General features: G+C 54.3%; 2 protein-coding genes across 13 annotated transcripts in view; one reads left to right on the forward strand and one right to left on the reverse strand.

The window, feature by feature from the left end:
• On the reverse strand, positions 1-20,913 carry LOC143833726 (venom factor-like). 8 transcript variants are annotated; one of them, XM_077329872.1, is made up of 8 exons: positions 13,970-14,102; positions 12,085-12,277; positions 11,170-11,240; positions 6,284-6,373; positions 5,560-5,646; positions 4,808-4,945; positions 4,440-4,575; positions 1-313 (listed from the first exon to the last, which is right to left on the reverse strand). In XM_077329872.1, exons 1-3 carry the CDS (start codon positions 14,038-14,040, stop codon positions 11,184-11,186), a joined length of 321 nt encoding a protein of 106 aa, XP_077185987.1. In that variant the 5' UTR covers positions 14,041-14,102; the 3' UTR covers positions 1-313; positions 4,440-4,575; positions 4,808-4,945; positions 5,560-5,646; positions 6,284-6,373; positions 11,170-11,183. The 8 variants fall into 8 exon arrangements, 7 of the variants coding, with proteins under 7 accessions (XP_077185987.1, XP_077185983.1, XP_077185984.1 ...); XM_077329868.1 differs by having other exon boundaries at positions 5,560-6,075; XM_077329869.1 differs by having other exon boundaries at positions 5,894-6,373.
• The window catches only part of LOC143833725 (retinol dehydrogenase 8-like), a 13,501-nt gene continuing 5,392 nt past the window's right edge, over positions 19,351-27,459 (forward strand). The window contains exons 1-6 of one of the 5 annotated variants that reach the window (XM_077329866.1): positions 21,506-21,791; positions 22,427-22,461; positions 24,345-24,448; positions 25,402-25,563; positions 26,373-26,552; positions 27,224-27,317. In XM_077329866.1, the coding sequence (XP_077185981.1) occupies positions 21,774-21,791; positions 22,427-22,461; positions 24,345-24,448; positions 25,402-25,563; positions 26,373-26,552; positions 27,224-27,317 (593 nt within the window). In that variant the 5' untranslated portion in view covers positions 21,506-21,773. Of the gene's footprint in view, positions 19,371-21,088; positions 21,203-21,505; positions 21,792-22,426; positions 22,462-24,344; positions 24,449-25,401; positions 25,564-26,372; positions 26,553-27,223; positions 27,318-27,459 lie in introns of those variants that run through there. The other 4 variants (XM_077329862.1, XM_077329865.1, XM_077329863.1 and 1 more) reach the window with 4 other exon arrangements.

Genomic DNA, 27,459 nt, shown 5'->3' on the forward strand with positions numbered 1-27,459 from the left:
TCAGAAGCCTGTTCTTTATTGACATGCTTCTGACTCTTTACACACACAAATATATACATATATAAATAATGTTAAGAACACAGCAGGAGAGCCACCCAGGGGGCTGCAGCTTCAGGCTGGGAGGCGTCTTCTCTGCGACATCAGCTCAGATTTGCCTCCACACAGTGGCTGTTAGTAGTCACAGCCAAAAAAGTTCAGACTGTTGACGAACTCAATGAGGTCGTTGCACAGGTCTTGGAATTCCTCCTCCTGGCAATCCACGGCATTCGGCCACTTCTCGATCCAGGTGTCCTTGCTGATGACGTAGTTGACACTGGAAAAGGACCCAGAGGGTACTTGTTAATGGTTCAGCATCCTCTTGGAGAAGAGTGACCCCAAGGATCTGTCCTGGGGCCTGTGTTGTTCAACATATTTATTAATGATTTGGATGAGGGATTAGAGGGGGTATGTATTAAATTTGCAGACGATACTAAACTGGGAGGGGTGGCAAACACAACTAAAGACAGCAACAGAATACAGGATGATCTTGATAGGCTCGAGAAGTGGGCTAAACTGAGAAGTGGGCTTGAGAAATGACCAAGCTCGAACCCCTTCTAACCTCCGCCCCATCTCTCAAGCAACTAGGGTGGAAGCAAGGGTGAACAACCCACCTCGGACACTGATGCTGTGCAATGCCAGGTCGATTAATAACAAAGCCTCCACCCTGCAAGCTTACTTTGCAGAGCAGGGGGTAGACCTGGCTTCCATGATGGAAACTCGGTCCAGAAATGGCGAAACAGTCGCTCTCAAACAGCTGCCCCTGCCGTGTTCTCTGTCCTCCATCAGTCGTGGACCGTGGGGCAGGGAGAAGGAGTGGCAATCCTGATCCGTAATAACATCTCCTTCAGGGCTCTCCCTGCACCGACAATACCAGGAATTGAGTGTGTTGGCCTCGGGTGGGGCCATCTTCTGGCAACGGGCTGGATCTGGTGTCAGCCATGGCGACGCTAGGGCTCTCGCAGGTCACACCCTGGACTTGATTTTCGGAGCAGGGTTGAGTCATGATTACTGCCGTGCCATGGTCGGACCACTATACCCTGAAGCTTACCACCTCCTTAGGCAGCCTTTTCCACTGCTGAACTACTCTGACTGTGAAAAACTTTTTCCTGATATCTAGCCTATATCGTTGTACTTGAAGTTTAAACCCATTACTGCGTGTCCTCTCCTCTGCAGCCAGCAGAAACAGCATCCTACCCTCCTCCAAGTGACAACCTTTCAAATACTTAAAGAGGGCTATCGTGTCCCCTCTCCACCTCCTTTTCTCCAGGCTGAACATTCCCAAGTCCCTCAATCTTCAATCTGTCAACTGAAGTGGACAGGATGCTAGCAGCACCATCTCCCCCTCACTTGGGTGCCAAGCACATTTCAGCTCGCCCGCGGAGACTTATGGATCCAATGGGATTCCTGAATGCTCTGCGGGACCCAATGCCTCCCAGCACTTCTCTAGATGGACTGGTCAGCGACTGGCATGAGAGAATCCTGGCAGCCATTGATGAGATAGCTCCCAAACGCCCTCTCCGACCCCATCTCAAGCGGGCTCCATGGTATACGGAGGAGCTCCGCGAGAAGAAACGGGAACTGAGACGGCTAGAGCGAGTTTGGAGGAAGACTCGTGACGAAGAATCAAGAGCATCTTATAGAATGCAGTTAAGAGCCTATGAGATGGCGGTGAAGTCAGTGAAACGAAACTTTTACTCGACTAAAATCACGCCTGCACACTCACGCCCGACACAATTATTTAGGATAGTCTGATCTCTCACCACCCTCGATGAAGGGCGCCAAAATAATAGCCAATTGGACATTAGCTGTGAGGCATTTGCGAGTCACTTCGCAGACAAAATCTCGACTCTCCGCCATGACCTCCCTCCAACTTTGGACACAGAAAGTGAACTGGAGGCTCCTTGGCCGTCTTTGCAGAGAACAATGAGTCACTTCAGACGACTCTCACAAACTGAAGGGGACAGGATGCTAGCAGCAACGAGGACAACCACTTGCCCACTAGACCCGTGCCCATCATGGCTCCTAAAAACAACAGACAGAAAAATAGGAGCCCCCCTCCAGGAAATAATTAACCTCTCCTTCTCAACAGAATTCCCGGAGGGTCTAAAAGAGGCAGTGGTTTGCCCGTTACTCAAGAAACCATCCCTGGCTGCGCAAGACCCTGACAACTATCGCCCCGTTTCACACTTTGCGTTTCTGGGGAAGTTAGTTGAAAGGGCTGCTGTGGACCAAATATCAGCACTCCTGGAGGAAACTTCAGCCCTTGACCCATTTCAATCGGGCTTCTGGCCTGGACATGGGGTGGAGACAGCACTAGTCGCCCTGATGGATGACCTCCGACGCCAGCTAGACCGTGGCGAGTCAGCGCTGCTCATACTATTAGACCTGTCGGCAGCGTTTGACACAGTAGACCATGAGCTCCTAGCTCGCTGCCTCGCCGACACCGAAATACGGGGAACGGCCCTCAAATGGCTGAATTCCTTCCTCCGGGGCAGTGGTCAGAGGATAGTGATAGGAGAGAGAATATCTAACCAACACCAGCCCACATGTGGAGTCCCACAAGGAGCAGTCCTCTCTCCTATTTTATTTAACATCTTTATACGCCCTCTGGCTCAGCTGGTGCGGAGGTTTGGGCTGGGGTGCCACCAATATGCGGATGACACCCAGCTCTTAATCCTGATGGATGACGGTATAGAAATCTAAATAAATAAAAATAAATATAAATAAATAAAATAAAGTTCAATTGGAACAAATGTAAAGTCCTGCATTTAGACAGGAAAAACCAAATACACCAATATAGGATGGGGGAGACTTGTCTTGGCAGTAGCATGTGGGAAAAGGATCTAGGGGTCTTAGTAGACCAGACATTGAACAGGAGTCAGCAGTGTGACTCAGTGGCTAAGAAGGCAAATGGGATTTTGGGCTGTATCAAACAGAGTATTGTGTCCAGATCACGGGAGGTGATGGTTCCGCTTTACTCTGCTCTGGTTCGTCCTCACTTGGAGTCCTGTGTTCAGTTTTGGGCACCCCAGTTGAAGAGGGATGTTGACAAACTGGAGCATGTCCAGAGGAGGGCAACAAAGAGGGCGAGGGGTTTGGAGACCAAGATGTATGAAGAAAGGTTGGGGGAGCTTGGTCTGTTTAGCCTGGAGAGGAGACAACTGAGAGGGGATCTGATAACCAAGTATTTAAAAGGGTGCCATATGGAAGATTGAGCAGAATTGTTCTCTCTTGCCCCAGAGGGACAGACCAGAACGAATGGGGTGAAATTAATTCAAAAGAAATTCCATCTAAACATCCGGAAGACATTTCTGATAGTGCTGTTTCTCAGTGGAACAGGCTTCCTCGGGAGGTGGTGGGTTCTCTGGAGATTTTAAAGCAGAAGCTGGAGAGCCATCTGACGGAGAACCTGATTCTGTGAAGGCTTAAGGGGTGACAAGTTACAGTAGATGAGCGATTGGGATGTGAGTGTCCTGCATAGTGCAGGGGGTTGGACTAGATGACCCATGAGGTCCCTTCCAACTCTATTATTCTATGATTCTAGGAGGGGGAGAAGGGAACTGAGCCTTTCACCCCTTTGCCCCACTGGCTTGTTGGGACCCTGGGAAGGGATGTGCAGAGACTGCGTTGACTCCGAGATGCAACCCATGGCCTCCTCCATACCCTACCCCTAAGGCTAAGCATAAAGCATTTTCGTGACTCCCTTCAGGTGTTCTGCTCTTAGACAGAACAGCAGAACTAACTGCTTGTAGCCTACAGTGACTACCCCAGAGGAGAACTGCAGCCTGCATCTGTGTAAGAGAGTAAAAGTCCTCTCTTTGCCTGGGAGGGAGAACCGGACAAGTTCCTGGTCTCCAGCCTGGCAATGCCTCCCCTTCCTCCACATTTCCCTTTGTTAAGGGGCATGAGCGGAGCAAGCTGGCCAGGGGGAAAGGTTAGCCTCGAATAGTTTCTTGGGACTAAGATGTGGCTTCTGGACGTTTGTTCTAAGTACGCAGAGAGAAAGAAGCAAACCAGGGGGACTGGGGAGAGGAATACAAAATGCAGAATACAAAAATATGATTTCTGATGGTTAATTTTGATCTCAGAGGGGTAAACTAGATGTTATGTTTTTTAATGAGTTGGGTCTCAGTTTGGCTGACTCATCAGTTTGGCTGACTCATTTGGGTTTTCTGACCCACTGTGGGGCTGATGTCCTTTGTCCCCCTGAACTGCAGTCCCAATCCACATTTGGCCCCTGAAAAATCTGGAGGTGGGCAGTGAGGGGCCCCTTTTCCTCTGGTGCTTATCTTCCTGGCAACTGGCTGTTTTCAACAATCAGAACAATTTAATGTGAACTGTTGTCAGGTGCCTTGTGGGGGAAACAGGATGTAAATCAAAGAAAGGAATAAATTACATACTCGTTTTGGGTGGGCCACAAGTCTTTGCTGTGGCCTGAGACCAGGTAGTCCTTGTTCACCTGCAGCGGCAGAGACTCCCTGCATTTCACGTGGCTCATAAACTTGCGGAGACTGGCTTGCGGATTGGCGTCACTCCCTGGTGGAGACAGATGAAAACGTTCAGAAATACTTTCACAGGGGCTGTGAGCTTGAATCACCTTTAACTGGCAGATGAATCGACTAATACTAAGCTGAAAGAATTACAGGGGGGACTATTTTAATCCCCCAAAAGGAGAATAAAGCCAAGCTCTCTTTTTGGGGAGAAAGCACTATGCCTCTAGGAGGCCTGTATGGACAGAGGCAATTCCACACAGTGACAAGAAACGTACATGAAGAATGCCAGTCCTACTTCCTGGGTTAACCGCATGACATCACCTGATGACCTTCTTTAATAACTCGCAGAACTTGCATTATGTAGTTGTCATAACCGTTTTCTGCTTCAATTTCAATAAGCCTGGCTTTGTACACTTAAAGCAAAGACCAAAAACAGGCATTAGTTCAGCCACTGGCCTGATATCAACAGAGCTTCTCCCCCCCCCCCCACTGGGCTCCTGGATCACGGACCCCCACCCCCACCGCTTTAGGCATAGAGAAAATACTTTAAAACTGCTCTCTCCCGCTCAGAGGAGGAACTGCAGGAGGTGGCACAGAGCGGACTACCCTGGACCTTCCAGCATGGCTCAAGGAGGCGGTGGTGGTGGTGGTGGTGGTGGAGAGTGCCGTCCAGCCCCAGCCACACCCTTCATGGGGCTTCCAAGGCAGTTGGCCCTTGCCTGCCTCTGCACAGCAACCCTGGACTTCCTGGGAGGTCTCCCATCCAAGTCCTGAGCACAGCTGACCCTGCGTCGCTTTTGAGGGCTGAGGAGAGCAGCTTGAACGGGGGTGGAAGGTGCCATCAACTCAGAACTGACTTCTGGAGACAATCAAAGGTACCTCGCATAGCAAACCGGACTTCCTTGGAGGTCTCCCATCCAGTTGCTAAGCAGGACCAACCGGGCTTAGCTTCTGAGAGCAGGCTAGCCTGGGCCACCCTGGTCAACACAACCTCATGGATGCAACCCAGCTATCCAACTGCCATTACCGTAATCCACCTCCGGCTTGCAGGCTTCCAGCACCCACGTCTGCAGGTCAACAGGTTCATCTCCTTCGTTGTTCGAGAAGCAGTTTTCTTTGGGAGGAGAGCAGACACAGATGCAGGGACAGGTGAGCAAACGGGACGTGGCAGGCGTTGCCAGCCGTTCATTCCCCAAGCCCTGAACGCACAGGCAGAGCCAGGCCAGGATCTGGCTGGGTTTACAGAGTAGCTGACTAGCATTTCACTGAAGTCCCCCCGTTATGCCACTCATGCCAATACCAATGCTGGGGTGAGCCCAGGGTCACCCAGCTGGGGGAGCACAAAATCAAACCCGGCTTACCAGATTAGAAGTCCACCCTCCTAACCACGACACAAAGCTGCCTCTCCTATATGCCAGTGTCTCTTCGTCTCTCCTGGCCAGTTTCAGCCAAACAAAGGCAGGAGGGGCACCAGGAGAGCAGCTGAGGACATATCCTCAACTGCCTAATGAAACCAGATCTCCAGGGGATCCTACCGAGGGTGCTGTAAACAACACAAGGTCCAGCTCAGTTCAACACACCAAATAGCCAAAGTGTGCAGAGTTTGCAAGGCTGAAAGAGGAACAGCTCTAGACCCTTTTGAAGACCACAGATGCACAAAGATCCAGCCTCTAGAACTGGAGATCGCAAACTCCTTGGACATCTAGGGTGAGCAGAAGCAGCATTTCTTCTTCTTGCTCTGCCCCACCTACCTACTGCGCACCGACAGACGTCTCCATGGCAGATCTTACTGAGATGCTCGCTTCCCTGCGACGGATGGTAGAACTTGGTGCAACGGTCATCTGAAGAAAGGAGCAGAAATATAGTTTCAGAGCTTGTCTGGGCTGGTCTGCGGCAGGACAGCTAGATTTGAGAAGCATGTTGGAGACCAACAAGTTGCTTGGGACATGATGTTTTGGGCCACAGCTTCCTTTCTCAGTGGAACAGAAAGAGACTCCCTTATTTTACACTGATTTCATACTCTTTCAATTCATTCTGGAGATATCCGTTAGTAGTGATGACTTGTGTCTCCCCAGAGAGGTTAGTGGACACGTCGGCCCGACCTGACGCAACGGCAATCCATTAAGAGGGCAGGCTTTGCAGCATTCCCAACTATGAGCAAGGCACTTGAGTAAGAGAACAGTACCTCAGTGCTCCCTGCCAAAAAAGGGATGGCAAATTTCTGCAGACTGGGAACTGACTACTCAGTTATTTTGCAGCAGGGCCGGTATCAGCATACCCTGTAATGAGGCAGTTGCCAGAGTCAGGGTTTGAGTCAGCCCCCAGTATAAGTGTATATGTTCTGCATTTTGCGGATTAACTTCCTGCCCATGCCTGCAACACTGACATAGCAAAGCAGTCTTCCCTGATTGGCCAGTGTGTCAGTTCAAAGACTTCCTGGTTCCTGGTTTCAAGGCTTCCCTCCCAAGACTTATTTTTGCCCCATTTTAAAGTGACTGTGCTCCAGAAGCCACACTTCTCTCAGCAGAGATTTGCCTCTTGGATTTATTTTCCCCTCCTCGTTCTCTGTGAGCAGCTGGAACTGAGAGCTGTGATTTCTATGACTCAGCATGGTTTTCGCAAGAACAAGATATGTCAGACAAACCTCATTTCTTTTTTCGAGAAAGTGACTCCCTTGCTGGGCCTTAGGAAGTCTGAGCAACAATAAAGCTAGTGGTGGTGACAGCATTCCAGTTGAACTATTAAAAATCTTAAAAGACGCAGTAAAAGTGCTACACTCAATATTCCAGCAAATTTGGAAAACTCAACAATGGCCACAGGATTGGAAAAGGTCAGTTTACATCAAATCCCAAAGAAGGGCAACGCCAAAGAATGTTCAAACTACCGCACTATTGCACTCATTTCTCATGCTAGCAAAGTTATGCTCAAAATTTTACAAGCTAGGCTCCAGCAATATGTGGACCGAAAACTTCCAAAAGTACAGGCAGGATTTCAAAGAGGCAGAGGAACTAGAGATCAAATTGCCAACATACGCTGGATCATGGAGAAAGCTAGGGGGTTCCAGAAGAACATCTACTTCTGCTTCACTGACTATGCTAAAGCCTTTGACTGTGTGGAGCACAACAAATTGTGGCAAGTCCTTAAAGAGAAGGGAATACCAGAGCATCTTATTTGTCTCTTGAGAAACTTATATGCAGGTCAAGAAGCAACAATACTGTCGCCTTGCCTATTTAACTTGTATGCAGAGCACATCATGAGAAAGGCGGGAATAGAGGAGTCACAAATTGGGATCAAGATTGCAGGGAGAAATATCAACAACCGCAGATATGCAGATGATACCAGTCTAATGGCAGAAAGTGAAAAGGAACTAAAGAGCCTGTTGATGCGGGTGAAGGAGGAGAGTGCAAAAGTTGGCTTGAAACTCAACATCAAGAAAATGAAGATCATGGCATCCGGCCCTCTCAATTCCTGGCAAATAGATGGGGAAGAAATGGAGATAGTGACAGATTTTATTTTCCTGGGCTCCAAGATCACTGCAGATGGGGACTGCAGCAAAGAAATTAAAAGACGCTTGCTCCTGGGGAGGAAAGCTATGGCAAATCTAGACAGCATCCTAAAAAGCAGAGACATCACCCTACCAACAAAAGAGTGTCTAGTCAAGGCTATGGTATTCCCAGTTGCAATGTATGGCTGCGAAAGTTGGACCATAAGGAAGGCCGAGCGTCAAAGAATTGAGGCTTTTGAACTCTGGTGCTGGAGAAGACTCTTGCGAGTCCCTTGGACTGCAAGGCGAACAAACCGGTCAGTCCCAGAGGAGATCAGCTCAGACTGCTCCTTAGAAGGCCAGATCCTGAAGATGAAACTCAAATACTTTGGCCACCTCATGAGAAGGAAGGACTCCCTGGAGAAGAGCCTAATGCTTGGAGCGATCGAGGGCAAAAGAAGAAGGGGACGACAGAGAATGAGGTGGCTGGATGGAGTCACTAACGCAGTAGGTGCAAACTTAAATGGACTCCGGGGAATGGTAGAGGACAGGAAGGCCTGGAGGATCATTGTCCATGGGGTCGCGATGGGTCGGACACAACTTCGCACCTAACAACAACAACAACAATATTGCTAGTTCTAGGAATTTCCAGGAACTTTCTATGATTTGTTTTTGTTTTGCCTTCAAGGTCAGAGAGTGTTGCCATTGACTGCCTCATGTCATTCATTACCCTGGACTTCCTTTGTGGTCTCCCATCCAAGTCTGACCCAGCTTAGCTTTTGAGAGCAGGCTAGCCTGAGCCATCCAGGTCAAGGTGAGAGTCAGTGATTGCCTATCCCTGTGTAGCTATCAGAAACCCTAGGAAGTCAGCCTGCAGATAAATCCCTTTGTAAGACAAGACCACATTGACTCCATTTAATCAAAAGCAGTTCAGTCTTTATTAGGAGAATCACAGCAAAGCAAATATCTTCAGGAGTTATACAGAGCAGAGGAATTGGCAAAGATAGGGAGCAAAGAGGGAACAGAGCTTATATCAGCTGGGGAGTGGCCCTAGAGACAAAACGCAGGAAAGGACTTTCCAAACATTTCCCTGATAACAGGAGACCAGATACTAGGGGGCTTTCCGCATTCGTCCAAAATAGCACAATGGTTACTAATTGAAATCACTACAGTTTTGCCGTTATGCACAACGTCGTTGACAATCTGCCACACTCCTGAAACCGATCCGCAAAAAGCGCTTCGTTGTAGCGCTTTCAGGGAAATCCCAAAAAGTGGATTCACCCTCCGGAAAGCGCTATACTCCTGCAAACAATCTGCAACACTAGTGGGAAAGTTCTGTGCGTTACCATTGTTGTGGTTTCTACAAAGTCCCTCCCCCTGGCTCTCTCCTCTGACCTTCCGGGGAAGCGATCGCCATTTTTTTTTCTCCGAGCGAGTGGACATCAACGCACCAGCGAGCCTCCATTTAGCCAGTGAGGCTTCCCCGTCTGCAGTCCCTCTGTTTAAAGTCACTAAGCACAAGCAACGCGGAAGCCCATTTGCTGATGTATTTTCCCTTTATTTTTCACACTGTTTTCGGCCGATGGCAACGTGGCAACGATGAAACGGCAGCTCAAACACACCTGCCAGCTGGATGGGTCTCTCCGTTGCAACGAAGCAACGTATATTCGTTGCAACGGGTGTTTTTTTTTTTTTAACCTTTCTTAAAGGGAAAGGGGCTGTTTGGGAGCATGCTAACGGCCGCCCATTGGCTGCTTGATGGCCAGGGGCAGGACGAGCTTGGCAATAGCGCTTCCTGGCTAGCGATTTTTGCCAAGACCGGAAGCCTGTGGGAAACGATAGAAACGCAACTGGATTCCACTACAAAGGCAGGTGTGCATAACGACGAATTCCACTATTTTAAATGGCGATTTTTCGTTCAGCAAACAATTTGCTACATGGATCCCGGTGCGGAAAGCCCCCAAGAGTCTGCACTCCCCACCATAAATTCAGCTAGACCTGGGAAACTTCACACTCCCAAGAATCACAGATAAGAAGGGCGGAGCTTGAAAGCAGCAACAGGGCACAAGGGTCGGACAACCAAGCAGAGAAAGAATAAATCAAACCATAAGATCAGAGCTGGCCAGAGCTGGTCAGAGCTCCCGGGTAAAACGGGAGATGGCATGACACCAGGTCTGGGCAAGAAATGTTCAGATATGGTTTGCCATTGCCTGCCTCTTGTCATGTGCTATTGTTGTTTCTCCCAGGCTTGAGTTGTACTCCTGGGAGGTTCCCCTCCCTTCTCACTGTATCCATTCCCTATTCCCTAGCCCCATGCATTTCAGGGGGCTCTTGGCAGTGCTAATGTCATCTGTATGTCCTCAAACGGTATGCAAAACCACCTCACTAGCACTTCAACACCTGTGTGTGACTCAGACAAACTGTCTCTGTTTTCACACTGTAGCTGATCAAAAATACAGAATGTGAGAAAGTACATTTCCGCCCCAGATCTGGTCATTGAGGGGCTCAGAGGTATAACTTCCCTGGTCTCCCTGAATGGGAGTCTTCTTCAACAATGGTTGCCTGCCTCTGATCTCTTTTGATTGCTTCCTGTTTTCCTTCACTAAAGACAAACTTCAGCTTTACCCCAGTGACTGGGATTCCTGGGGGTTCTGAGGGAACATCTGGACTCCACTCCTGGGGTAGTGACACCTCTGGGTGACAACCCGACCCCTAGCCAGGACCAAACTGCTATGACAGGGGTAGTCAAACCGACCCTCCAGATGTCCATGGACTACAATTCCCAGGAGCCCCTGCCAGCGAATGCTGGCAGGGGCTCATGGGAATTGTAATCCATGGACATCTGGAGGGCCGCAGTTTGACTACCCCTGCGCTATGATGTGAGATGTAGCCACAAGCTCGAAATTAGGCACAGTTAAGGCAGAATGGGCCCTGCAAAGTTAGGAGCAGTGTACCATGGGTTGCAGGAGACAGCAGCTGCCTCTCTATCCCCCTTGTGAGGTTCCAGAGGCATTGAGGATGTTTCTCTAGTCTTTTCTTCTCCTGAAGTCTCCCACAAGGCCTGACGCTCATCTCATTAGTTTCACAGCATTCCCGCAGAGCCTGTCTCACCTCCCCACCCACTCCCCACAGTGCTGCCATCGTGGCTCTCACCTGAAACTCGACAATCATACGTTTATCCAGAGTCCCCATGTGGTAGCCCACAGGAAAGGTCCAATAGAGCACTGAGAAAGAAAAAAAATGTAGTTGGTTTATTTATTTATTTGTTGAATTTATATGCTGCTGCTCCTGGGATAAAGTTAAGATGCTGGTTTCCTGGAGCCCGAAGGGCAAAAACGACACAAATCCACACTCAAATTACCAGATGTTTTCTCTTCTGCTCAAAAAAGCAGCCAAGAGGGGCCAATTGGATTGGGGCCCTAAGTTAGATTTGCCAGCTCCAGACTAGGAAATTCCTGGAGATTTACAGAGTGGAGCCTGGGAAGGGAGGGAGAGGAACCTCAGCAAAGGTCTGAATGCCACCCTTCAATGTGGCCATTTTCTCCAGGGGAACTGATCTCTATCATCTGGACACCATTTGGAATCCCAGGAGAAACTACAGGTCTGTGAGTCTGACCTCCATTGCAGGGAAGATAATGGAGCAGATTTTAAAGGGGGAATATACAACCATCTAAAGAACTACTTGGTGATCCAGGAAGTCAGCACAGAGTGGGTGGGCAGGAAGGGATGTGCCAGGGCTTGTCTTTTGTGGCCCTTCCTTGCATATCAGGGAATTGCTGATCGCCACTGTGGGATGGTAGGTGAATTTCCCCCAGGCCAGACCATTCCGCACACATAGGATAAAGCACTTTCAATGTGCTCTGGCAGCTGGATTTTCCTGTGCAGAACAGGAAAATCTACTTCTAAAGTGCATTGAAAATGCATTATCTACTCCTGTATACAGAATAGGTCTAACCAGAATAAAAGAAGAGACTTTTCCACAAGTTTTCTTGCATGAACTTAATTTCATGTTTGAAGCGTAGTTCTTGTTTATGTTGCCGCTCTGGACAACCACTACTGCAGACCCACCTTTATGCTTGGTGTCGCCATCATATGATTGGTATTGTCCAGGACAGTTTTGACCATGTACAAGGCCTTTTTCTTCTGCGGGAAGTCGTAAATCGTGACGGTCACTTCTGTGGCTGCCCCAAGGCCGTGAGCCTCCACAACGATCTTCTCTTCAGTGTCCACCCGCAGAACATTAGGAGTTATGAGGTTGTATCTGTGGGGGAGAAAGTGTTTGCACATTGAGTTGGTAGTACTAAAATGTTGGCTTGTAGGAGGCCCTTCCTGACTCTCTTGTTTTGGAGCAGTCAAGAAAGAAAGAGCTCCAGGAGAGATGTTCTGAAGAAACAGGCCAAGCTGGTTCTGGAGATCTGGGGTGGTGGTGGTGGGGGATCATTTGGGCATGAAACTGGGGTCACTATGGGTAGGCAGGTAGTTGTGAGTTCCTGCATTGTGCAGGGCCTGGAGGTCCCTCCCATCTCTATGATTCTATGATCACTCATACACCAACCAAGAGGAAAAGTTTATGACATATTTTAAGGAGTCCATTTTATCAATTGACTTAGCCTGACACCAGCCAAGACTCAGGATAGGACTCCATATTCTGGAGCCTGAGGAGGGCAAAGGGTTGAGGAAGGGAGTAGGGATGCCAACCTCCAGGTGGGGCCTGGGGATCCCCTGAAACTAAAGCTCACCTCCAGGCATTAAGATCAGTTCCTCTGGAGAAAAGGGCTGCTTGGGAGGAGGGCTGTATGGCATCATATTGTGCTGAGATCCTTTTTTTCTTCAGCACTTTGCCTCACCCAGGCTCTCCCGAAATCTCCCAACTTCCAACCCTTCGTATGAGGACCTCAATGAGGACCTTCAAGGTAAGGGAGAAGCAGAGGGGGTCTGCCAGTTCCTTCCTCTGCGGATTCAAATGGGTAGCCGTGTTGGTCCGAAGTTGCACAATAAAATCAGTACTACTGGACTCTGATTTTATTGTCTTCCTCTGCAGAGACTGCCTTGGTGGGCTTCCAAAGTTCGGTAACGCCAGCAAGGGCCTGTCAAAGCAGGTGAGAAGCAGAGGTGTTTGCTGTTGCCTTCTGCAACTTGAGCCTGCTCCAGAAATGCCAACTGAACCAAAACGCAGAGGCTCGAGTCCTGACAGGAACTCAGTGCGGGCACACCAGTGCTCTCCCAGCTGTGTTGGCTCCAGACTGGAGACTGGATCAGGTTCTAGGTGCTGGTGCTAGCCTTTAAGGCCCTAAACAGTCTGCGGCTGGCCTGCCTGCGGGACCACCTTATCCCTTACAGCCCCCCCTCCCCCTGAGAGCCTTAAGATCTTCAGTTCAACATCTGCTCAGGATTCCCGGCCCAGTGGAGGCAAAATGGGGCTCGACCAGTTCTGAAGGGCCTGCAAGACACAGCAGGTCCGCCAGCCCCAAAATACCCACCACAATATGCTTGCCTCAGCACTAGGAGAGAGAGATAAAGACCAGCTCCTGACCCCAAAGCCCCCTGTCTGGAAATTTTAGGTGGAAGGGGGGGGCACTCATTAGTTCATAATGTTTTTAACTTTTGCATCATCATTTTTTATAATGCTGTTACCCACCCTCAGCAACACTGGAAGGGCGGGCTAAAGATACTTGTTTTAAATTGTTATTATTATATTCCTTTGCAGTGCCTTCCTTGGGGTCTCCCTGGGCCACACTATACCATTCCACATCCCGCAGCACAGGTAGAGCTGGAGAAATGAGAAATGAGAAATGAGAAATGCATTACACTCGAAGGACTCCGAAAACTACCCAACAGAAACCTATGAACCTGCTCAGGGCCTGATTTCCAACCGGGGAAGGAGAAATCTGGGCCGCTTTCCTTCGGCCCAGCTGTGGAGGGACAGGAGAGCTGAAACCCGCCTTGTACTTACAGCTGGCTGTAGGAGGAAGCCGGGAAGCAGAGCAGCAGGACAGCTGCCAGGTAGAGAGCGGATCCCCCCATGGTGATCGGGAGGGTTAGGGAGCGCGGCTGGCAAGGCGAGGTATTTATCCCAGGAGCCCCCTTCAAAGCCCAGCAGCTCTTGGGCAACCGCTCAGTCATTAATCAGTACACGGGGAGGAGTTTGAGCAACCAGAGGCAAGGAGAGCGATCCCCGCTGGGGAGAAAGGCTGGTAGCAATATAAAATATAAATATATAATATATAAGCAATATAAAAAAGTCAACACAATTAAGATGGAGGGAGACTGTAAGCTTGAGCCCAAAGAAAAAGAATTAATTTTACTCAGTGGGGTGGTACGGTGGGGGTAGGATGCAAAACCGTGGCTGCACCAGAAAATAAATTCTGGACCGAGCCAGCGGACCCCGTTGATCAGTCCTACAGGAGAAGGCTGTCAAGCCCCGGCTGACCTATGGTGATCTCTCGTGGGGTTTTCAAGGCAAGGGATGCTCAGAGGGGGCTTGCCCTGGCCTGCCTCTGCAGCAGGACCCTGCTGGTCCAAATACTAGCCAGGGCCGACCTTCCTGAGGGAATTCTGAGCTAGCCCGAGCTATCCAGGTGAAGGCCAGGGTTGCCGGCTCCAGTTGGGAAAAACCTGGAGAATTTGGGGCGGAGCCTGCAGAGGGCAGGATTTGGGGAGAGGAGGGGCTTCAGTGGGGAATCCATGTTCTGATCACAAAATCCACTAAGCACCAGAGAATCCACCAAGCACCACTACTGCAAGAATGACTTTAACACCAAAAACTTGGTACGGCAACGCAGGTAGTCGTGCAAAAGGGGAAAACCTCACAAAACAAAAAAGAGGAAAGAAGCCACTCCCCTGAAAGCCCCCTCCCACCCTCCTCCTTGATCCCTCGAGCCTGATATTAACAGCTGCGTTTGGGGCCTTGTAGCGTTCAGGGGCGATGCTCCTGGCTTCAGCGAGTTCTTGTCACAGAAGCTAAAGGCTCGGCCACGCCATGGGTCTGCTCCAACTTTCCTTTTACAGGTGCAGCAGCATCAAGAACATACGGTGGCATCGTGGCATGACCCCGCCTGCAGCATGCACTGCTACCCACAGCTCGTTCCACGCACCACTCTGCATGAATCGCAGGAAGCTGCCGTCATGGTCAGCACGGTCAGCACTGTCCACTCAGGCCGGTGTCAGCTGGTCTTTCCACCTCCTCCCCCCCCCCCCAGCAGTGAGGCCAACGTCTATTGGTGGGTGTTATTTTGGGCCTTGACCGTCAGCCTGGTGGAACAGCTCCATCCCCCAGGCCCTTCCTCGGGAGGGCTCTCCACCAGCCCTGGTCAAGGCCAGGTTCACCTCTTTCGGGTTGGGGATCCTGAGCAGATGTTGATGCAGAGAGCTCAATGCTCTTGGGAGGGAAAAGGAGGTCCTTCCAAGCAGCCATTTTCCTCCAGGGAAAGTGGTCAGTTGTAAGAGCAGGAGATCTCCAGCCACTGCCTGGAGGTTGAAAACCCTGGCTAGAAGAGGCACCAGTGCCCAGAGGAATGCAGTCTGCCCACGTGGAAAATAATATCTTTAAAGGGTCACGAATACTGTTCAGGACTGCTGCCCGCCTAGAAGCATGTTCCAGCAAAGAATGCACGTGGAGGCATGAGGTGTGCGCTCCGTCTTCGGCCCGGCACGGAGACATGTTATTCCAGGGAGAAATTAATACCCCCCCCCCTAATACCAACAAACCGTTCATCAGGAAGAGCCAAAAAACAGTTATCAGCGGGTTTCCAGTAAGAGATTTTGTTTGCTCAGCCAGAATATTTGGATGGAGCTTCGCTACTCCCCAGAGATATCGGGTCGGTTGCAACATCTCCGCTGGATTCTCGGGCCAAGTGTCCCGAAAGGCTTGCTCAGAAGCAGGAGCCCTCAGCCTGGGGGAGTCAGGAGAGCTGCCTGGCTGGCTGTTGGGCAATGGGAAGGAGAGGCCAAAGGGGGCTGCCGACCTCTAGGAGGGACCTGGAGATATTCTGGCACTACAAGTGACCACAAGGCAGCAGAGGCCTGCCCCCCTGGAGAAAGTGGCTGCTTTAGTGGCTGGGCTTCTGGGCCCTGCATCCGACAGAGGCCTCGCCCCTCCTCAGACTCTACCAGTCGGGAGTGGGGAACCCCACTCTAGAAGCGCTCCAGATTAGCTTGGATCCCTTGAAGCAGAACTTTCACCTTCCACATTAGGAAGCCTGTGTTTTAAACCACTGGTCCCCAACCCCCGGTCCGGGGACCAGTACCGGTCCGTGGATCAGTTGGTACCAGGCCGCAGCTCTTCCTTGTCCTCCTCCCCAGCTGCTGCCTCAGGGGCTGCCCTGCCACCGGCTCACCTTTGGTGCTCTCCAGCGGCTGGCATGGCTGGGGCTCCCCCTCGGCATGGCACTGCACAGCTGCTGCTGGCAGAGCCCCCCCAGCAGGCGGCGGGAAGCCTTGGGCACTGGCGGGAAAGCAAGTGGAGCAGGGGCTCAGGTGGCAGCGACATCCCACAGGCCTCAGTAAAATTGTCAAGTGTTGACCGATCCCCAGTGACAAAAAGGTTGGGAACCACTGTTTAAACAACAGCAAAATAATGCCTTTGTCAGATTCTATCTGTATGCATTGACAGGAGGTGGCCAAATCCAGACTGAGCAACTCCTGGAAATCTTGGGGTGGAGCTTTGGGGGAGAACAGGGGCCCCAGTGGGCCACAATGCCGGAGAGTCCCTCCGCCCTGCAGCACCCATTTCCTGCAATTCCGGGGGATCCCCAGGCCCCACCTGGAGGCTGGCTTCTGAATTATTGATTCCTTGTGCTTCTCTGCTGCCCTCTCCCGTAGGCCCAGGCAGCGTCTCCGATTTCAGGGAATGGAAAAGGAGGTTATTTGATGAGGTGGAGCCAGGCAGGGAGCCAGGCAGGACTCTGATGTTATCCTTAGGCCTGACCATGGGCCTGGTGGTGCAGCTCGGCTTTGTAAGCCCTGCAGAGCAACATAAAGGCTCGCAGGCCTCTGATCTCACTAGGCAGAGCTTTCCACCCGGCCGGGGCCAGGATCGAAAAGGCCCTGGCCCTGGTTGCGGCTGGTTTCCTTTCTTTAGGGCAGGGGAACCTAAGCAAGCTTTGGTAACTGGACAATAATGCTCTCGGTGGAGGGGCCGGGATTATCTGGGAAGGCATCTGTCATGCTTGGCGAAGGGATGAAAACCAGCTGGTTGCCACCAATTACGAACAATCTCCAGGAAACCCAGGAGGAAATGTCTGCTTTGGGAGATGGACTAACCCTTTCCCAATTTTTGCCTAAAACAGAAAAAAAGTTAGTGTTTAAAGTTGTATCGAAATGGGCCCAGCAAGCTCCCTGCCAAATCTCCCCCCCCAGGCGACTCCCCCTCCCCAATTCCCCGGGAAGTTCCCCACCCAGAGCCGGCAGCCCTATTAGCGAGTGGAGCCATCCTGTTAGTGCCTGCAGAGTTTAGGTGAATCGGCCAAGAGGGCGACAGGGTTGCAATTCAGACCAGAAGGTCAGGAGCGTCCTTCACTCAAGCCCATCTTTGCCATTTCGTTCTTGCTGCGGTTCCACTGGACGCTCCCCAAGGCCTCCTGAAGTCCACGCCTAGGAGACTCCCTTGCGGCTGGCCGAGCTCTCGGTGCCAGCAGAGGCCTCTGCGTGAGGATTCGGCCATTTCCAGCCCCCCCCCTCTTCCCTCCTCCTCCTCCTCCTCCTCCTCCTTTAAGCAGGTTTAACCAGCCCTCACTACCAGGGGGCTCCTCAAATACCAATGTCTCTGTTTCGCAAGAGAACTTATCGCAGCGGTTCTCAATGTCCCCGTAAGGATGCCAGTCTCCAGGTGGGGCCTGGAATTCCAGCTCCTCTCCAGCTCCTCCAGGGATCGGTTCCCCGGGAGAGAAAGGATGCTGTAGACCAGGTAGCCTTATGCCCTTCTGAGGTCTCACCCAGGCTTCCCCAGGCTTCATCCCCAACCTGGAGCTGGTAACCCCGTGACCTCTCCCTCCTCGAGTCTACACAGAGTCTGAAACTGTGAACAGAACAAATTTTAAAGAGCCCCATTTTGTTCCTCCCCATCGGAAATAACAACATAGTTATTACAGGTGGGGGAACGGGGCTGTGTGCTGCAGCTCGGAGGGCTACATCTGTTCACAGGAAAACCGTGAAACACAAATTGTGCGGTGCCATTTTTAGACGCAGCCATAATATCACAAGAGTGTGGTCGGCATGCACCAGTTTTCAGACCCCCCCCCCCCGGGACTCCTCAAGAGCTTAGATCAGGAGTCCTTGACCTTTCTGAACCTGTGAGCAAATCTGGAATTCTGGCTGTCGTAAAGTCAGGCCAGCACAAAGTTGCCAACCTCCAGCTGGGGGCTGGAGACCTCCTGGAATTACAATAGACCTCCAGACTACATAAATTGCTTGTTGGTGGGTTTAAAAAATCCCCCCCCCCCAATTCTTCTTGAGCCAGTGGCTTCTTTGGAAGGCAGACTGACTGCATGGCGTTATATGCTACTATATATGTTCCTTTCCCTAGACCCCACACTCTCAGGCTGCACCTTCAAACCTCCAGGGACGGCTGAACTCAGAGCCGGCAACCCAGCACTGACAACCGTCCTTGGCTTAGCCGAGCAGCTTGAGCCCCTGCCCCGGGGGTTCTGCCCCATGATCCTTTGCAAGGCCAGAGCTGGGCTGCACACTCAAGAGTTGCACATTATCTGGGAGATGCTCAGCTGCTCTCTCTGCAGCCCACGGGCACTGCTGAAGCCTCTTCTCATGCCTCCCCAGGAAGATCCTCATCTGCAGCTCCACGCCATGGCAACATTGCCCCGCCTTCAAATTTAGGCTTGCCACCCTCCAGGGACAGACTGATGCTGTGAAGGCTCCAGGGGGTGGCAGGTGACAGTGGGTGAGCGAGAGGGCTGTGAGTGTCCTGCATATGCAGAGGTTGGACTAGATGACCCAGGAGGTCCCTTCCCACTCTGATTCTAGGATTTTATTATTCTAAATCGCTGTTGGGTTCTTCCCTCCCCTCCCCAACTCGCTCTACCCAGTCTCCACCCCCAAATCTCCAGCATTCCCGGAACTTGGTTGGAGCAATAACCTTTCGGACCTTCCCGGCTAGTGGGAACGGCATCTCCGGGGCTGGCTGAGACCCAAGGCTCACTGGCTTCCTGATACTGGTGGGCAGCACAACCAGTCATGGCCTGACAGGTCCACCCAGTTCACAACTGGGGAGGAAGGGGGGGGGGCACAAGGAACTCCTACACTTCACAACAAAAAGAAAAGGGAGCATTTAAGCAAAGTGGCTGAGATTGCCGGGGAAGTCTTTTCCGACAGAGGGAAGCCGTTGTGGCCACCCTCTTTGGGTAGGGCTGCCAACTCCAGGTTTGAAAATTCCCGGAGAGTTTGGGGGTGGAGCTTGGGATGGCAGGCAGTGGGGAGGGGAGCGGCCTCAGTGGGGAACAATGAGACACAGCTAATCCTCCCAAGCAGCCATTTTCTCCAGGGGACCAATCTGAGTCATTTGGAGGTCACTGGTCATTCCTGAGCTCCAGGCCCCACCTGGAGGCTGGCAACCCTGCTCGCTCTGAGGAGGGCAGAGATATGGGGAGGGCGGCCCTGGGATGGCATGCCCACCCCTTTACTTCCTTACAGACCTGACATCCACAATTCACATGTCCACTCGCACTCCTGGGCAGCTTCCTTGCCCCCTGGTTGACTCACCATAATCTGCTCATCCAACCAGAACTCCATGGGCCAACAAGAATCCCTGACAGGCAACAGCCCCACGTGGCCCCGGGCACTTAGAAACACCTGGTGGGCACCAGGAAAGGTGTTGACAGGTACCAAGATGCCCACGGGTGCCACGTCACAGAACTGCTGGGTTAGGCTGCCTCCAACCTGGGCTCCTTGGAAGCACTGGGCCATCCCTCGGCCCCGACACAGCTGTCTTCTCGCCTTCTCTCCTTGGTTGTTATTCGATGACAACAGTAATGCAGCGACTTCATGTCTAGTCCTCCTGCCTGGCCCGAACCAGCCAGACTTTGGGGAGAGGAGCTGCCACAAGGGGACCTTGGACTCCCAAAAGCTCATCGCCCCAAAATTCTTGTTTGTTGGACTCTCAGGACTGAAAGCAGATTGCAAGCATATGGCTGGCGGAGGAGCTCCCTTTTGCAGGCCCTGCAGAATTATGAGAGTTCGGGCCGGGCCCCTGGTCTCCTCGGGGAGCTTGATCCACCAGGTGGGGACTAGGACATAGAAGGCCCCGGCCCTGGTTGAGGCCCAACGTGCTTCTCTGGGGCCGGGGATCCACAACCAGTTGGAGGTGGCAGAGCGTAAGGCTCTTAAGGGGGTTTAGGCAGGGAGGGGGTCTCCCGGGTACACTTTGTACTTTCCGTTGTACAAACAGGGAATAAAACAGATCTGCGGTAAGCTTTTGTGTGCCGCCTCTGAAGGGGCGTTGCAGGCACGGAGGGCTTAGAGCAGGGGTAGTCAAACTGCGGCCCTCCAGATGTCCATGGACTACCATTCCCAGAAGCGAATGCTGGCAGGGGCTCCTGGGAATTGTGGTCCATGGACATCTGGAGGGCCCCTGGCTTAGAGCATGGCTAAAACGTTGTTGGTCTTGAAGGTGCCTGGCGGGGCTCAGCGGGGGGTTCTCCTGGGGTTGGGAGAGTGAGCAGCTCCGAGGGGTCGTAAACGGGGCGGCCACAAGAAAGGTTCCCTGAAGCGACGCTGCACTATGCCGAGGGGTGCCCAGCAGCAGCACCAGCAGCAGCACCCAGCCGGCGTCGAGGAGGGCGTCTCCCGGGCACAGGCCTCCGGGGGTCTTCGGGTCCCGCCCTGGCTGCGCTCTGGGGGCCTCCGAGGCGCCCTTCGGTCGGATGGCAAGAGAGGCTGGGGGGGGGAGGGGGCGCTTTCCAGGCCCCGCCTGGAGGTTGGCCTCCGCAGGGCTCTCCGCCGCTGCGCCCGGCGCTGGAGGCTCCCCCGGGGGGGCGGGCGGGGGGCGTCTCCGGGCTCGGTGGGGCGGGCGGGCGGGCGGGCGGGCGAGAGGCGGGTCGGACTACAAGGCCCGGCGTGCTCCGGCTGGGGGCGGCTCCTTGGCCGGCTGCCTGGTCGGCGGGGAGGGAGGGAGGGGGCTGCCGGCTGCCGATCTGCGGGGACGCCCTCGTGCCGCGGGAAGGGCACCTGCCGCCAGGTGGGTGCGGCGCCTCGGAGGCGGAGCGGGGAATCCCGGGGGGGGGATCTGGCGGCGGGAGAGGCGCCCGCATTCCAGGAGATCTCCAGGCCCCTCCGGGGGGGTGGCAAGGCTGGGCTCCAGCGGGGATGCCCTTGGCGAGGGAGGGAGGGAGGGCGCCTCCGATGCCCGGCGCTTTCACTTGCGGTTTGGGGGGGAAGGGCAGACTCCCCCCCGCCCCCCCCTGCGAGGGATGCGCCCCCGACCGAGAGCTGGCCTTCCGGAGCTCCCCCCCCCCCGCCGCCGCCCTTGCGCAGATCAGCTCCGCCCAGGGTGGGGGTGGGGGTGGGGGGAGGGCGCAAATCCGCGGCGGTCCCTGCAGGATCTGGGCTAAGGGGCCGGCTCCAGCCAAGCGCCAGACCAGGGGATTTGAGCCTGAGCGGGCTAAGCCGCCGGCCGGGAGAGGGAGGGAGGGAGGGGAGAGGACCAGACTCCCGCCGCGCATCAGGAGGCGCTCAAGGGCGTGGCGGATCCCGGAGGGCGCCTTCCCCGGCTGACCCCCCCCCCCCTGCGGCGTCCGAGCGTCCGTGGGATGCCCACCAGTGAGCAGGTGACGCTTTCCCGGGCTGGGGGGTGGGGGTGGGGGTGGGGGAGCCTTCCCCGGTCCAGCCGAGCCCTGGAGGGGCAGGATCCAGCCCCCGGCCTCCAAGGTCACTGCAATGCCCTTTGCCGGACGATCCTTTCTTGGAGGGGTGAATCCTGAGTCCTCCCAGGAGCTCCAGGTCCCCTTGGCCAGCTCGGATCAGGTTCCGGCTCTGCAGCTTCAGCAACAGGGATCTCCTTGCGCTGAGGAATGGGGCATCCCTGCCCTCCCTGCCAGGACCGTGACCCTTGGGAGTGACCCGAGAGGCTGCTGCTCCGAAAACGGCATTTAAATGCCCGAAAAGGGGGCCTTTGGGTCGTTTATTGCCATAACTCTCTTCTTGTAATGAAATCGTTCGGGCAGGGAGCTGTGGGGGTCTGAAGGGCCAACAAGGGCGGATTCTGGGACAGGTTTTCCTGTGCAGGCCCACTTCTTCACACAGAACAAACTCTGACTCCAGCAGCATCTGGGAGCCGGCTTCTAATCTGGAGAGACGGGTTTGATTCCCCACTCCTCCACGTGCAGCCAGCTGCGTGACCTTGGGCTAGTCACAGTCCTGTTACAGCTGTTCCCATGTAACAGTTCTCTCTGGGCTCTCTCAGCACCACCAGGCGTCTGTTGTGGGGCAAAAGGGAAGGTGAGTGTAAGCCACTTTGAGACTCCTTTAGGCAAACAAGCAGCTCTCCTTCTTAAAACCAACTAAGTGGAACTCTGGGCATGATCTTTCGTGTGGACGTCTCTTCCAAAGTCTTGCAGAACAAAATTGCGTTGGGCTTCAGGGTGCCTGGTTGGACTCACGTTTTGTGGAGCTGCAGTGGAAAACCAGCTCTCAGCTTGGCCTCGCAGAAATGGACCAGCAGCCATTGTGGGCCTCCGAACTCTGCGTCTGCTGGAGGGGGTGGGGGTGGGGGTGGGGCGCAGCACGCAGTCACACAGCTCTCTGGCTCTGTAGTGTTTTCAAGAGAAGAGATGTCCAGGGTGGGTTGCATTTGTCTGCCTTGGCCTAGCAACCTGGACCGCCATGCCGGTCTCCCCTCCAAGGACTGACCCCGCTCAGCTCCTGAGATCTGGCTAGTTTGAGTTCGCCTGGGGCACCAGGCCAGGGCAGCAGAAGGACCCCGGACACCCCTGGTGGTCTCCCTCCCGAGGCCGGCTTCTGGGGTCCGGCAAGATGGAGCCAGCCGAGGCCATGCAGGCAGCCGCAGAGAGGGCCCCGGTGGGAACGGAGATGACCAGCATGCCTTATTCTCTGCAGCGCATCCTGCGTTTCCCCCCTCCTGCAGCTCAGCAGCAGCCCTGAACTCCGTGGGCCATCTGCTGCCACGCTCGGCTCTTCCCCGTCTGGCTCACGAGGGCGTCACAGCAGCTGACTCTGAGTCACCAATGTCCCTTCTAGGGGGCCAGTTCAGCCACCTCTTCCTCACCTGGGCTCCGCCCGTCTGTGTCTGCTGCTTTTAATCCCCAGGGCATCCTTGTGGGCCTGGAAGGCAAAACGGTCGGCCTCCTCTGGCTGCAGGGTGTCCTTCTAGTTCCCCCTCCTCCTCCTCCTCCACATGCAGCCAGCTGGGGGATCTTGAGACGAACAGTCCTGTTAAAGCTCTCTCAGCCTCCCCTCCCTCACAGGGGGTCTGGTGTGGGGAGAGGAAAGGGAAGGTGAATGGAAGCCCCTTTGAGGCTCCTTCGGGTAGAGAAAAGCGGCATCTAAGAACCAATTCTTCTTCTTGAGTAATCTCAGGGCTCTCTCAGCCTCCCCTCCCTCACAGGGTGACTGTTGTGGGGAGAGGAAAGGGAAGGCGACTGTAAGCCCCTTGGAGACTCCTTCGGGTAGAGAAAAGTGACATTTAAGAACCAACTCTTCTTCTTCTTCTTCTTTCTCTGTAATCTCAGGGCTCTCTCAGCCTCCCCTCCCTCACAGGGTGTCTGTTGTGGGGAGAGGAAAGGGAAGGCGATTGGAAGCCCCTTTGAGACTCCTTCGGGTAGAGAAAAGCGGCATCTAAGAACCAACCCTTCTTCTTCTCCTTCAGTAATCTCAGGGCTCTCTCAGCCTCACCCACCTCACAGGGTGTCTGTTGTGGGGAGAGGAATGGGAAGGCAATTGGAAGCCGCTTTGAGACACTTTTGGGCAGTGAAGAGCAGGGTATAGAAACAACTCTGCTTCTTCTGCCAGGCCTCACCCCCCCCCCTTTGCTGTGGCTTCTCACAGAGTAAAAATGTGTTGGGCTCAAGGGTGCCTAATTGGACTCAGATTGTGTTGAGCTGCAGTGGAAAAGCAGCTCCCACCTCTCCGCATCCAGGCCTTGTGTGTGTTTGTGGAGTCCTCAGAAAAGCTCCCCACGTGTTGCCAGCTGGAGAGGCAGAGAAATCAATTCCTGGAGGGGGAGGAGGCGAGAGAGTCCCGCTGGGGCCTCCTTGTTCACAGCTGGGCTTCTTTGCCATGATGTGGGCACGCTCCCAGCCGTTCTCTGGTGCCCGTCCCGGGGGATCCCTCTCACTTTCCGTTCTCTTTCCTCCCTCGGCCAGGTGCAAGATGGCCGTCCGGAACGTGCTCCTGACCGGCTGCTCCTCGGGCATCGGTCGCGCCCTGGCCGTGCGCCTGGCCAGAGATGGGCTGAAGCGCTTCCGAGGTGAGGAAGGGGCGGCCAGAGGCCGAGGACCGCGAGTGGGGGGGAGAAGCAGGGCCCCGAGGGCAGGCTTCGGCCCTGGGCCTCCTGTTGGGCTGGGCCCTTGTTTGGCCCAACCTTTCAAGCGGGAGGGGAGGCACCGAGGCAGCTGTGAGGGGGCTGTGAAAAAGAACATCACAAGTGGGATTCTGGCCCTGCTGGAGGACCTCCTGGTGGCCCCTGGGATCGGGCCCCTGTGGGTTACAGAGGGTTGGACTGGGTGGGCAAACAGCCCGATCCAGCATGGCTTCTTATGCTTGGAGTCTTCTTGGTGCTTGGGGGCCGCAGTGGGAGGGCTTCTGGAGTTCTGGCCCCTCTGGGGGACCTCCTAGGGGCCCCTGGGTTCAGGCCACTGTGGGACACTGAGCCTTGGATTGGACGGACCCCTGGCCTGACCCAACAGGGCCTCTCTCATGTCCGAAGCCTAGTTGATAGGGCCTGTCTAGTACAGCATCCCGGTTTCAACTGTGGCCAGTCACACTTCTGGCTTCTGGTCTGGAAGACCACCCCCAGAATCGCCAGGGAAGGGGCTGCTGCCCTCCCCCACCGCCCAACTGCGATTTAAAGATTCAGCATAATTACTGAGTGGAGGGGGCGGTCCAGGTGTGTGTCCCCTGCCCAGGCGGTGCAGCAGAAGGCACCAGGGAGGCACCAGAAAGCCCCCATGCCCGACCAAATCCCAGAGGTTGTGACCTCTCAGGGGTGAGATCCTCTCAACCCCGCCTGATCTGGTGCTCTGTTGAACAAACACCTGCCTGAGCCCTGAATCTCTTGGAACACCTTTGTTCTGGTGGCTTATTTTGACACGTGCCCCCCCCCCCACCAGTACTGCCCAAGGGACCCACCCCACCCCGTCCCCTTGGCTGGAGCAGGGTGGCCCTGGGCGGTCGTCTCCAGCTTGTCCGTTCCCCCCTCAGTGATCGCCACAATGAGGAACCTGGAGAAGAGAGAGGCCCTGGAGAGGGAGGCCGGGCCCGCCTTGGACCAGACGCTGGAGATCAAGGAACTGGACGTGGCCAGCGAGGAGTCAATCCGGCGCTGTGTGGACAGCATCCCCCAGCGCAAAGTGGACGTGCTCGGTAGGAAGGCTGCTCCTCTCCCGCGGCAGCTCCCATAGAGCCTCACACCCTCCTGGTTCTGGCATGGCCTTCCCAGTCCTGGAGCGCTGTGAAGTTCTGTGGCTGGGCCCACCCCTGGGGGAAGGCACGTGTGGCTCACAGACCATAGGTTGGAGAGCCAGCCTGGCGTCCTGTTGGCTGTTAGGCTGGGATCCGGGAAGCCCAGATTGGAATCTCCGCTCTGCCCTGGATGGGTGGCCTTGGGCCAAGCTCACTCTCTCAGCCTGACCTACCTCACAGGGTCGTTGTTTTGAGGAGAAATATGGCAGCTAGGAGAATGACGGCAGCCCCTTTGGGGAGGAAGGTTCAGGTGGGCCGTCAGGTGGGTGGCCTGAAGCAGCAGAGCAAAGCTTGAGCCCAGGGGCACCCTGAAGACCAACAAAGCTTTATTCCAGGTATAAGCTTTTGGGTGCACACCTAGGTTAAGAGAAGCAGGTAACATTCTCACAACCAGACGAATCACGAGCTGCAGCCCCCTTGTTTCCCCCGCTGTGTGAATGCTCCCCTGCAAGCAGGCTGTGGCTCTCCAGGGCTTGGCAACCTTTGGGCCTGCCAGGTTGGTCCTGGGAACTGACCCTTTGCTGCTGGCGGACGGTGTGCTGGAGGCAGGCCCAGAGCTGCAATGCACAGAGCAGCAGGGTGCTGGATCCCCACTCAGGGTCGCTGGGGGAGAACGGGGGTGGGGGTGGGGACCCCGGACTCCCTGTCTCGGTGCTGGGGGGGGTGCCCTTCCGGCAAACGCCTGTAGCTCCTCTCTGCCTCCCTCGCAGTGAGCAATGCCGGCGTGGGCATGATCGGGCCGGTGGAGAGCCAGAGCATGGCTTCCGTCCAGCGCCTCTTCGACACCAACTTCTTCGGCGTGGTGCGCCTGATCCGGGAGGTCTACCCCGACATGAAAAGGAGGCGCGAGGGCCACATAGTGGTGATGAGCAGCGTCCTGGGGCTGCAAGGTGAGGGGCGCGGGGGAGGGGACGGGCGCTAAAAGGGCTGGACGGTGGCCTCCGAAGGCCTCTTGCTTTGGAAGTAAGCCCATTCCTAGAATCCCAGAGTGGGAAGGGGCCATGAAGGCCATCTAGTCCCACCCCCTGCTCAGGGCAGGATCAGCCCAAAGCATCCCACTGCGACTCAGCCATTTCTAAAATCACCCATTTCTGTGCCGCATGGCCTGTTTGGACTGTGCCACGGTAGGGGAAAGGGGCCACGTGAAGAGCTGAGGTCTCCTCCAGCGGCCAGTGTGGTGTCGTGGTTAAGAGCAGTGGGCTCTAATCTGAAGAATGGGTTGGGATTCCCCACTCTTCCTCCACATGCAGCCCGCTGGGTGACCTTGGGCCAGTCTCAGTTCTCTCAGAGCTCTCTCAGAGCCCTACCTGTTTCGCAAGGTGATGGTTGTGGGGAGAGGAAGGAAGGCGAGTGTAAGCTCTTCAAATAAAGAAAAGCAGGGTATAAAAAGCCCACCATAGAGCAGGGGGTGGGACTAGATGGCCTGGGTGGCCCCTTCCCACTCTGGGATTCTCTCAGTCTAGTCCGGCTCTATGGCTCTGTGAGCAGAGGGGCTTCTGAATAAAGGCCAGGGCCAAGTATCTCCAGGGCTGATTCTCCTCCCCGGACATGTTCCCTCCAGGTCTCTTCTTCAACGACTTCTACTGTGCCTCCAAATTCGCTGTGGAGGGCTTCTGCGAGAGCCTCGCCCTCCAGGCCCTGAAGTTCGGGATCAAGTGAGTCGCAGCCAGTCCCGGCGTGGGAGGAAGGGGGAGGGTCCTCTTCTGTCCGTTCTGGAGAGGGGGCTGTTCCCCAGGGCACAAAGCTCTGTCAGCCAAGCCGGGCAGGAGGTTTCCTGCTTAGAAAAGAGGCAACTGA

This window comes from Paroedura picta, chromosome 3 (genome assembly GCF_049243985.1).
Source record: "Paroedura picta isolate Pp20150507F chromosome 3, Ppicta_v3.0, whole genome shotgun sequence".
In the NCBI taxonomy this organism is placed as follows: Eukaryota; Metazoa; Chordata; class Lepidosauria; order Squamata; family Gekkonidae; genus Paroedura; species Paroedura picta.